The 12,405-nt window shown below is 38.3% G+C and overlaps 1 protein-coding gene across 2 annotated transcripts in view; it reads left to right on the top strand.

The window, feature by feature from the left end:
* Positions 1 to 12,405, top strand: part of GTF2E2 (general transcription factor IIE subunit 2) — a 63,125-nt gene that overhangs the window by 24,435 nt on the left and 26,285 nt on the right. For both annotated transcript variants that reach the window (XM_026508375.4, XM_048226214.2), the window contains exons 4-5: positions 2,588 to 2,695; positions 4,465 to 4,647. In XM_026508375.4, coding sequence (XP_026364160.1) covers positions 2,588 to 2,695; positions 4,465 to 4,647 — 291 coding nt within the window. The remainder of the gene's footprint in view (positions 1 to 2,587; positions 2,696 to 4,464; positions 4,648 to 12,405) is intronic.

Genomic DNA, 12,405 nt, shown 5'->3' with positions numbered 1-12,405 from the left:
AAATGTAAATCAAGTTTTTATGTTAGGGCTTTTGTAATATAAGAGGCTTAGTGTCTGGCTGTTTCTCAAATCTTTAGTTTGTATTTGATTTGTAGTAGAAATCTGTTAGTTTATAATTTCCCATTATCAAGTAATACACTTTGACACATATTCCCTGTTCATTCATCCATCCACCCATTCCCCCATATGGTAAGCAATTATTAAACCCTACTATATGCTAGTTATAGCACTGTTGGTGGGACTGCCCAGAAAAAAGTATGCCTTCACGGCTGTTAGTCTCTTGAAGATTGACATTCAAATGTCATGTTTGTTTGTTTGTTTTGGCTTGTTTTTTTTTAAAGATTTTATTTATTTGACAGAGAAAGAGGCAGCGAGAGAAGGAACACAAGCAGGGGGAGTGGGAGACGGAGAAGCAGGCTTCCCGTTGAGCAGGGAGCCCAATGCGGGGCTCGATCCCAGGACCCTGGGATCATGACCTGAGCCGAAGGCAGATGCTTAATGACTGAGCCACCCAGGCGCTCCCAAATGCCATGTTTTTGCTACTCTGTTAATTCAGTCTTCACTAATCTAGATGATCCTTACTTTCAGAACTTTCTTTAGGCCTGTGATCTTCAAATTTGTGCTCAATTATTTCCTGGAACAGTTTTGAGAAATTGTGTATCACTTTGCACATATTTAAATTTGACAGTTTTTCAGCAAGAGTTGAGATAGTGACAAAGGTTGGAATTTCTGGCATATTGTAATATTTCAACAAAATACCTCTTTTGCATTTATCTAAGGGGATCTAAATCCCATTATTTATTAAAAATATAAAAACTGCTTCTGGGTGGCACAGGCGGTTGGGTGACTGACTCTTGGCATTGTTCAGGTCGTGATCTCAAGGTGTGAGATCGAGCTCCACATTGGGCTCTGTGCTCAGTGCGGAGCCTGCTTTAGACCCCCCCCCCACGTGTGTGCGCACTCTCTCTAGAACAAATAAATCTTAAAAAAAATTATAAAAAACATGATTGGAAATTTTAATTATTTTCCTTTTGAGTTTGTAAGTCTGTTCTGTTACTTCCACTGCATTTTAGCCTAATGTTATGTACTTTTATGTCCGAAAATATGTTTTTAAAGATTTTATTTATTTGAGAGAGAGAGAGCACAGTGTGGGAGGGCAGAGGAAGATCAGGACCCTGAGATCATGACCTGAGCCAAAGGCAGCCACTTAACCGACTGAACCACCCAGGCACCCCATGCTTGAAAATATTTTAATCATCATCTATCAGACATTTTTGCCACATTAATATATATATATGTTAGAAATGTTTTTCTTGGGGCGCCTGAGTGGCGCAGTCGTTAAGTGTCTGCCTTTGGCTCAGGGCGTGATCCGGGGGTCCTGGGATTGAGCCCCGCATTGGGCTCCCTGCTCAACGGGAAGCCTGTTTCTTCCTCTCCCACTCCCCCTGCTTCTGCTCCCTCTCTCGCTGGCTGTCTCTCTCTCTGTCAAATAAATAAAATCTTAAACATTTTTTCTTTTTTTTTTTTTTTCTTGTGACTCTAAAGTTCTAAGTACTATCACAATTATTAGCACACAGTTGATTAGAAAAACTCATGTATATTAAAATTTTGATAAAATTTACTTTGTATAATTACTCAACAGAGGTCCATTTTTCATTTTTTAAAAAAGAGTATTTTAAAGAGTGCATGAGCAGAGAGAGGGGCAGAGGTGGAGGATCTTCAAGCAGACTCCCTACTGAGCACAGAGCCCCACATGGGGCTGATCCCACGACCCATGAGATCATGACTTGAGCCGAAAGCAAGAGTTGAACACTTAAATTGACAGTGCCACTGAGGCGCCCCTCTGTGATTTTTTTTTTTTAAAGATTTATTCGTTTTAGAGAGTGCGTGCGCAGGGGGGAGGGGCAGAGAGGGAGAGAGAATCTCAGGCAGACTCCTGCTGAGTGCGGAGACTGATGTGGGGCTTGATCTCAAGACTTTGAGACCATGACCTGAACTGCAATCAAGAGTTGGAAGCTTAACTGACTGAGCCACCCAGGCACCTCTTCCTTTTCTATGACTTATGTGTTCCTGTCTTTAGGTCATTTTCCTCTTAGGTTTTTGGGGCTGTTAAAATATTAGGAAGAGGGGCGTCTGAGTGGCTCAGTTGGTTAAGCTTCTGCCTTCAGCTCAGGTCATGATCCCAGAGTCCTGGGATCGAGCCCCACATAGGGGCTCTTTGCTCAGTTGGGTGTCTGCTTCTCCCTGTGCCTGCCGCTCCCCCTTCTTGTACTTGCTCACTCTCTCTCTCAAATAAAGTCTTAGAAAAAAATTTATTAGGAAGATTAGCTGTTTGTGATATGAGTTGAAGATATTTTTTCTCTGTTTATCATTTGATTTTATAGAGCTACGAGTTTGAACTTGGTTCTGATTCTCTTCATCCATTCTCTTCATCACTATAATTGTATTGCCTCAAATAATACATGTTCTACATTCCTGAAAGATTCACTTGCTTGTATCTGTTACTTAATACTTGCTTGTATACTTATTACTTAATGCATCTAGCATTTTAAAACTGTCTCCTAATAACAACTTCTTCCCTCAATAGACACGGCATCAGCGAGGAGATACACATCCTCTCACTTTAGAAGAAATTTTGGATGAAACACAACATTTAGATATAGGACTTAAGCAGAAACAATGGCTAATGACAGAGGTAAGAATAGGTTTAAAATGGAGTTAAAAAACTAGTTACCATGAAATATTTGCTATAACTAAGGTTTTTAATATACTGAAATCTGGTAATTATTTTTTATTTTTTCTTAAAAGAATTGGTATAGGGTCTTTGTTTTTGTTTATTAAACATACACATTTTTTAAGGTGGTTTGATTTGTTGACTTTCTTAACTTATGTATCTATTTAAAATGTCAAAGACTTAGCATAAAAAACTATAAAGAAAATCAGTCATTGTACTAGTTCCATTTAAGAATAATTGATACTTTTTTAATTGCTTAATTTAGAGTTGTATTGTTTTTATTTTTAGAATATTTATTTATTTATTTATTAAAGATTTTATTTACTTATTTGACAGAGAGAGAGGCAGCCAGCGAGAGAGGGAACACAAGCAGGGGGAGTGGGAGAGGAAGAAGCAGGCTCCCAGCAGAGGAGCCTGATGTGGGGCTCGATCCCAGAATGCTAGGATCATGCCCTGAGCCGAAGGCAGACGCTTAACGACTGAGCCACCCAGGCGCCCCTGTTTTAGAACATTTAAACCATGAGGTAGTGTAGAGGTAGTGAGATATTTACTAGACTCCTACTGCTATTATGACTTGATGGTGATGTTACTGCTTCTGACAGATTACTTGGAAAACTTATCCTTACAGTGTGTGTGTACACACATCATTGGAAGAAAAGAAGCCCCACAATAATCACTGACTCTGCTAATTTGGAAATGAACAGCATTTTAAATTCACATATTTCCATCTTTTCTATTTAAATATGAAATGACGGTTAAGAAGTATATTTTCTGTGACCATTGTTGTAGTCTAAGATCAAATGTAAAACTCCTAAAATGTAATTCAATAATTTTACTGAGCAAAATATTGTTCTTGATTTTTGTAATACAAAATCAACAGTTAATATTATAGTTCATCGTATTAGTAATATACAAATAGTTGTAATCCACATTGAGATTCTGTTGCTTTACTTAATCCTCAAATTTCATAGACTACCAACATTAGTTAAAAATTATTTTTATTACTATTCTGTTCTCCCTCCTTTCTTCTATGTTTCTTCTCTTTCTCCTTTCCAGGGTCAGGCTGGCAGCTGCAGAAGAAAATAAATAGGGTAGCTCTTCCTTGAAGAGCTTTCCTTCTGGTAGTAGCTGTACAGCAGAACTGACTAGGAATAGATTTATATTCAGTAATTCCTGCATTCCTACTCAGTTTCATTCTCAAGCTGCCATTATAGGTAAATTTCTTATATGCACTAGTTTGGTGCTTTTCAGTTCCTTCCACACCTGTAGGTGCCATTTGTTACCAGGCGGGGCAGACTTGGTATATTTATCCCAGGGTTATGTTTCACACATAATGCCAGTATGTGATAAACTATACTCTGAGGGTGGGGTAGGCAATACCCAGTTCACTTTGTCTATTAATATTAATTGGCATTTATTCTTTTTTATCTTTTATTTTCAAAAGAATATGGGTACAGTTTCTTCAAATCAGTCGTGATAAAATGGTTTTTCTCATCTAAAGAATTTAATAATAAAAAGTTTCTTTTATAAAATGTGAGCAACATGCTGATCTCTACTTACTGATTTTTGGATCCTGATGTCCAGTATTTTAGTTCTGTTAGTTGGTATTCACGAAATACTTTTAATTTACAATTGTATTGGGTATCGATATTTTAAAAATAATTAGTAGAATTTAAGGTGTGTATGGGGTTTCCTTTTGTTAATATATCCAAATTGTGTCACTGTTACAGGCATTAGTCAATAACCCCAAAATTGAAGTAATAGATGGGAAGTATGCCTTCAAGCCCAAATACAACTTGAAAGATAAGAAAGCCCTGCTTAGGCTGTTAGATAAGCATGACCAGCGAGGCTTAGGAGGAATTCTTTTAGAAGACATAGAGGAAGGACTCCCCAATTCCCAGAAAGCGGTCAAGGTAACCTCTCTTTTCTTTCTATGCCTTAGTATAATTTGAATTAATAATGTCTTGTTTTAAGAAAACAGCAAGTGTTTTTAAATTTTTATTTTTAAAGTTTCCATTATATATACTTGGGGTTGTGGTGAGTCAGTTGAAGATTTCAAATTTGGGTCCTGTGCTACAGAGCAGGACAGAGCGCAGCCATTTTTGTGTAACTTCGACAGCTCCCTTTTGTGTTGTTTTTGGTAAGATCGCGTCTTCAGAATATTTCTGGAAAGTTTTTCTCAAAGTCATTAGTCTTTCTCAGAAGTTGTTAGGTTTGTATACAAGAGCTGCTTCAACAATGCTCGTAGACAGTGCTAACCTGAGGAGCCAGAGGTATTAAACATGAAAGCATTGACTGATAGATAATCTGGCTCTTTTAATTCCTAAAAGGCTATCAGAGAAGGCCATGCAGATTACATTTCCAGTTTAAAGTTGGAACTCAATTGGAAAGGCTGCTAGTCTCTATTCTTCACGGTTGATGTTAATTGTTGATGGTTCATTTGTCTTGTTACCTGTGGAGTAAAACTTGCTCCTTTCTCTCCTGTACTTCTTGGTAATTAGTGACACGTGTTATCCTACAAGTCATTGAGGCTCTGTTCATTTTTTTTCAGGTTTTTTTGTTCTGTTTTATTTTGATGTATTGTCAAGTTCATGGACTTTTCTTCTTTACCTCTAATTTGTTGTGAATTCCCACTGGTGAATTTTCTGTTTTAGAGGTAGTATTTTTCAGTTCTAGACTTTTCATTCCTTTTTATGTTTTGTTTCTTTGCTGAGATTTTTTTTTCCCATTCATTATAAGCCTGTTTTCCAGGTGGTCTCCACTTTGTCTCTTGAGAATGGGTCATGTTTTCCTGTTGCTTGGTGTGTCTAATTTCTGTTGAGTCTTAAATATTGCGAATTAATGTGTAATAAGGAGTCAGGCTTCTGTAATATTTCTCCAGAGTGTTTTTGATGGTTTTTATGTACAAATGGGCAGTTATCTTGGCTAGACTCAAACTCTAAACTTCGTCTTCTTTGCAGTGGGTGACATATAATACATCTTTTTTGTTCTTTGAACTCTTTTGAAAATATCCAGAGTTTATAGTAAGTTTTCTCTAAAAAACAAAACAAAACTTAGGAGGGACTTGGCCATTACCTGAAGCAGAATACTCTTCAGATTTGAAATAGGATTTATTTTTAAGGTATGTGTTGAATGAGCTACTCATCAGGGTTGGTTTTTAGTTAAAAATTTTTTAAAAAAATTGTAGTGAAAACTATCACATAAGGTAAAGTTTGACATATTAAGCATGCGTAAGAGTACAGTTCATTAGTGTTAAGTGTATTCACATTGTCGTGCAAGAGATAATCCAGAACTTTTACATTTTGTAAAACTGAAACTCTAAATCCACTAAACAGCTTTCCTTATCCCACTTGCCAGTCCCTAGCAAGCAACATTCTACTTTCTGTGATTTTGACTAATCTAAGTAACTCAGATAAGTAGAATTATACACTATTGTCTTGTGATTGGCCTATTTCACCCAGCACAGTATACTCAAGGTTCCTCCATGTTGCATCATTCATCAGCATTTCCTTCCTTTTTAAGGCTGGAAATACTGCATTGTATGCATACACCAGTTTGCTTATCTGTTTGGTTGCTCCCACTTTTGAACTATTGGGGATAACGCTGCTATTAACATGTTTGTAAAAATCTCTCTTCAAGACTCTGCTTTCAATTTTTTTTTAAATTTAGTTTTTAGAAGATTATTTATTTATTTCAGAGAGTGTACACAAGTGGGGGGTGGGAGAGGGACAGATAGACTTCATGCTGAGCATGGAGCCTGATGCGGGGCCAGATCTCATGACCCTGAGATCTTGACCTGAGTTGAAATCAAGAGTCAGATGCTTAACCAAGTCACCCAGGTGCCCCTCTGCTTTCCGTTTTTTAGGGTATGTAAACAGAAGTGGAATTGCTGAATAATATGGTAATTCTGTTTTTAATTTTTTGAGGAACCACCGTATTGTTTTCCACAGCGGCTTTACCATTTTATATTCTTGCCAACAGTGCACAAGGGTTCAGATTTTTCATGTCCTTGCCAACACTTTTTTTTTTTATAGTAGCCATTCTAATGGATGTGAGGTGTAATCTCATTGTAGTTTTGATTTGTATTTCCCTGATAATTAGTGATACTGAGGATATTTTCATGTACTTATTGCCTATTTGTATATATTCTTTGGAGAAATGTCTGTCAAATCTTTTGCCTATTTTCGAATTGAGTTGTTTAACTTGTCCTTGAGTCATAGGAGTTCTTTATGTATTCTGGATATTAATCACGTATTAGAAACATGATTTGCAAGTATTTTCTCCCATTCTGAGCTGCCTTTCTTTCTACTCCATTGATACTGTTAATGTACCAAATGCTAAAATTTTTGTGTAGTCATACTTGTCTTTTTTTTTCTTTTCTTCCCTTTTGTTGCCTTTAGTGGCATTTCCAGGAAATAATTGCCAAATCCAAGATTAGAAGCTTTTTGCCCTAAGTTTTCTTCTTAAGAGTTTTATAGTTTTAGATCTTACATTTAGGTCTCTTAATCCATTTCAAGTTAATTTTCATATATGATGTTAGGTAAGGGTCAAGTTTCATTCTTTTGTATGTGAATATCCAGTTTCCAGCACTTATTGTTGAAAAGATTGTCCTTTCCCTATTGAATGTCCTGGTACCTTTGTCAAAAGTCGTTTGACCATACATGTGACGATTTATTTCTGGGCTCTCTCTACCACAGTCTTTATGCCAATACTACGGTTTAAATTACTGTAGATTTGTAGGAAGGTTTGAAATTAGGAAGTAAATCCTCCATCTTTGTTCTTCCTTTTCAAGATTGTTTTGATTATTTGGAGTCCCTTGAGATTCCATATGAATTTTAGGATAGGTTTTTCTGTTTCTGCAAAAAACATCATTGGGATTTTGATAGGGATTGCGTTGAATCTGTAGATCGCTTTGGGTAGTATCTACATCTTTTTTTTTTTTTTTTTTTAAAGATTTTATTTATTTATTTGACAGACAGCCAGCGAGAGAGGGAACACAAGCAGGGGGAGTGGGAGAGGAAGAAGCAGGCTCATAGCGGAAGAGCCTGATGTGGGGCTCGATCCCATAATGCCAGGATCACGCCCTGAGCTGAAGGCAGATGCTTAACCGCTGTGCCACCCAGGAGCCCCTGGGTAGTATCTACATCTTAATCTGTAAACCTGGCATGTTTTGTCGTCTAATTTTTTTCAGCAGTGTTTTATTTTTATTTATTTTTTAAGATTTTATTTATTTGAGAAAGAGAGGGGGGTGCCTGGGTGGCTTAGTCGGTTGGGTGTCTTCCTTCTGCTCAGGTTTTGATCCCAGGGCCTGGGATCAAGCCCCACATTGCATCAGGCTCCCTGCTCAGTGGGGAGCCTGCTTCTGCTTCTCCCTCTGCAATTCCCCCAGCTTGTGCTCTCTGGTTCTCTCTGCCAAATAAATAAAATCTTTTAAATTAAAAAAAAAAAAAAAGAAAGCAAGCAAGCACCAGCAAAGGGAAGGGCAGAGGAAGAGGAGGAAACAGACTCCCTGCTGAGCAGGGAGCCCAATGCGGGGCTTAATCTCAGGACCCTGGGATCATGACCTGAGCCAAAGGCAGCCGCTTAACCGACTGAGCCATCCAGGCGCCCCCTTTCAGCAGTGTTTTATAGTTTTCATGGTGCAAGTCCTTCACCTCTTTAAGTTAATTCCTAAGTATCTTATTCTTTTTGATGCTTTTGTGAATAGGATTGTTTTCTGTAATTTCCATTCAGATCGTTCATTGTTAGTGTATAGAAATGCAACTGATTTTTGTGTGTTGACCTTGTATCCTGCTACTTTGATGAGTTCTTTTAGTCTAACAGTTCTGTTTTGAAACATATAACAGTATATTTCAGGTGTATAACATAATCGTTCAGTATTTGCATATATTGTGAAATGATCACCACAGTAAGTGTGATTAACATCTGTCACCATACATAGCACCAAATTTTTTTTAGTGATGAGAACTTTTCAAAATTTATTCTCTCAACAGCTTTTAAATATGCAGTACAGTATTAATTATAGTTACCATGCTGTACATTACATCCCCATGACTTGATAGTGTGCACCTTTTGACTACTTCATGCATTTCCCCCATCCCACACCCGCTGTGTCTGGCAACCACCAGGGCTTTTTTCTTTTTTTTTAGATTCCACGTAAAGATGAGATAATACCATATTTGTCTCCTTTATTTCACTTACCATAATGCCTTCAAGGTCTATCCATTTTATTACAGATGGCAAGATTTCTTCTTTTATGGCTAGATAATATTCCATTTGTGTGTGTGTGTGTGTGTATCATATTTTCTTTATCCGATTATCCATCAGTGGACACTGGGTTGTTTTTGTATCTTGGCTATTGTGAATAATGCTGTGTACAAGGGGATGCATACATCTTTTTGAGTTAAGTGTTTTCGGTTTCTTTGGATAAGTACTAGAACTGGATTACTGGAGCATATGGTTGTTCTATTTTTAATATTTTGAGGCACTTCTATATTGTTTTCCATAGTGGTTGCACCAATTTACATTCCCACCAACAGTACCTGAGATTGCCCTTTTCTCCACATTTTCTCCAACAGTTACATCTAATCTTTTTAATAATGGCTGTCCTGACAGGTGTGAGATGATACCTCATTGTGGTTTTGCATTTCCCAGATCATGACGTTGAGCATGTTTGTGGCCATGTGTAGGCATGTTCTTTGGAAACATGTCTATTGAGATCCTCTTCCAATTTTTAAATTGTTTGTTTTTTAATATTAAGTTCCATGAGTTCCTTATATATTTGGGATATTAACCCCTAATTAGATATATGATTTGTTTTTCTTTTTGCTGTTCTGATTGGGTGATTTCTACTACCCTGTCTTAATGGATCACTGATCCGTTCTTCTGTATCATCTGATCTGCAACTGATTCCGTTTACTGTGTTTTTCATACAGTTACTGTATTCTTTAGTTCTGATTTTTTCAGCTCTCTTTTTAAATTTTCTCTTTGTTGAAGTTCTCACTGTATACTTCTGTTTTTCTTCTGAGTTCGATGAACATATTTTTGGTCATGACATTGAGCTTCATATTTGGTAGATTGCTTACCTGCATTTCATTTAGGGTTTTTTGTTTTTTTGTTTTTGTTTTGTTTTCTTCTGGAATATATTCCTCTCTCTCCTTACTTTGCCTAGCTGTGTGAGTTTCTGTATATTAGATCAGTTATGTTTCCCTGTTTTTGTTTTTGTTTTTTTAAAGATTTTTTATATATTTGACAGAGAGAGTACAAGCAGAGGGAGCAGCAGGCAGAGGGAGAGGGAGAAGCAGGCTTCCTGCTGAGCAGGGAGCCCCATGTGGGGCTCGATCCCAGAACCCTGGGATCATGACCTGAACTGAAGGCAGATGCTTGACTGACTGAACCACCCAGGCACCTGTTTCCCTGTTTTGAAGGAGTCGTTTTATGTAAAAGGTGTCTTGTGGGCCTCAGCAGTGTAGACCCCCCTCATCACCTGAGGCAGGTACCCCAGGGGTATTCCCTTTGTGGGCTGTGTGCACTCTGTTTTGTCTGGGCCACAGTTGGTGTGAACTTGTTGATGTGCAGGACTGTCCTCCTTTGTGGCTGTGAGGCCAGGCGGCAGCTGCTAGTGGTACACTGGTGAATGGGGATGGCTTTGACCCATCTGGCTGAGAGGCCCGGCTGCAACGGCTGCAGGCACTCTAGTGTACATGGCTGGCCTCCCCAGAGTAGGGGCCATTTGGGGGTGGATTGCTGGTGCCGTTGGAAGCTGCCCACTGGGTGGTGGGGGGATGTGTTTTGGAGGGGCTCAGATGCTTGCTGTGAGGCTGCCTGGAATGTCTTTTGATTGCAGAGTTTTAATCTTCTTACTTTTTAATTACTTAGGAGGGGATGTCATTTTGCTATTAGTTTTCTGTATGCCTTCTTGCGTTTTTGTTCTTTTGCTGAGTTACTGTTTTGTATTTAGTAGAGCTTCTGTTTTTTTGTTTTTTGTTTTTTTTTTGAGAGAGACGGCGGGGTGGGGAAGGACAGAGGGAGAGGGAGAGAATCTTAAGCAGGCTCCACACCCAGCATGGAGCCGGAAAGGGGGCTCCATCTCACAACTCCAAGATCATGACCTGAGCCGAAATCAGGAGTTGGATACTTAACTGAGCCACCCAGTTGATTTTTTTAATATTGAAATGTTTAAATTCCTTTCTTATTTCCTTCATGTATATTCTCTAGCTGTTTTCCTTGTGGTTACCATGGGGATTATATTTAACATCCTAAAGTTACAACATTTGTATTGGTTTGTATTTCTATTAGCCTAACTTCAGTAGCATATTAAAACTCTACTCCTTTACAGCTCCATTCCCACCCCCTTTTTTGGTAAAGGTCATAAAATTACATCTTCACACATTGCTCCAAAACATACACTAATAAGTCTTTTAAATCTCTTAGTCTCTTAAATTATGTAGAAGACAAAATTTGGAGGTACAAAACAGTTACAGTGATACTAGTTATTATTAGACTGATAATTGCTTTTTAAAATTGTATTAGTCTCTTAAATCTGTAGAGAACAAAAAGTGTAGTTACAAACTTTTGCTGCAGTGATACTAGCTTTTATAATTGCACTTGTATTTAGTATTTACCTTTAGTGAGATCTTTATTTCTTCATATTAACTTTGACTTACTGATTCTTTCATGTTATCTTGCAGGACTCCCTTGTACATTTCTTGCCTGGTAGATCCAGTGGTAATGAACTCCCTCAGCTTTTTTATTTTTATCTGGGAATATCTTAATTTTTTTCTCACCTTTGAAGGATAGGTTTGCTGGATAGAAGATTCTGGGTTCACAGATTTTTCTTTCAGCATTTTGAATATATCAGCTGCTACTTTCTGGCTTCTAAAGTTTCTTTTCTTTTCCTTCCTCCCTCCCTCCCTCCCTCCCTCCCTCCCTCCCTCCCTCCTCCTCCTCCCCTCCCCTCCCCACCCCACGTGAGAGTGCGAGTTGGGAGGAAGAGTAGAGGGGAAGGGAGATGGAGGGGGAAAGAATCTTAAGCAGACTCTGTGCTGAGCATAGAGCCTGACACAGGGATTGATCTCATGACCCTTAGATCATGACCTGAGGTGAAACAAGAGTCAGATGCTTGACTGACTGAGCCACCAGGTGCCCTTGGCCTCTAAAGTTTCTGATGAGAAATGTTATCTTTTTGAGGATCCCTTCCTTGTGTGTGCTGGTTTGCTTCTTGCTGCTTTCAAGATTCTCTTCGTCTTTTGAAAGTTTATTTATAAAGTATCTCAGTGTGGGTCTCTGAGTTCATTGAGCTTCTTGGATGTTTATTTTATTCATATTTTTCCTCAGCTTAGGGAAGTTTTCAGTCATTATTTTTTGAAATATGCTCTCTGCCCTTTTCTCTCTCTCTTCTGCTGGGACTCCCACAATTTGTACTTTTTTCTGCTTGTTGATGTCCCAGAAGTCTCTTAGGATCTGTTCACTTTTCCTTCAATCCTTTTTGTCAGTTCCTTTTTTTTTTTTTTTTTTAAAGATTTTATTTATTAGAGAGAGAGATAGTGAGAGCACAAGCAGGGGAGAGAGGGAGAAGCAGGCTACCTGTAGGAGCCTGACTGTGGGGCTCAATCCCAGGACCCTGGGATCATGACCTGAGCCAAGGGCAGACACTTAACTGACTGAGCCAT

Source organism: Ursus arctos, unplaced genomic scaffold, assembly GCF_023065955.2.
Source record: "Ursus arctos isolate Adak ecotype North America unplaced genomic scaffold, UrsArc2.0 scaffold_27, whole genome shotgun sequence".
NCBI lineage: Eukaryota > Metazoa > Chordata > Mammalia > Carnivora > Ursidae > Ursus > Ursus arctos.
Note: the sequence above shows the minus strand (reverse complement) of the source record. Positions and strands in the feature narration are given on the sequence as shown.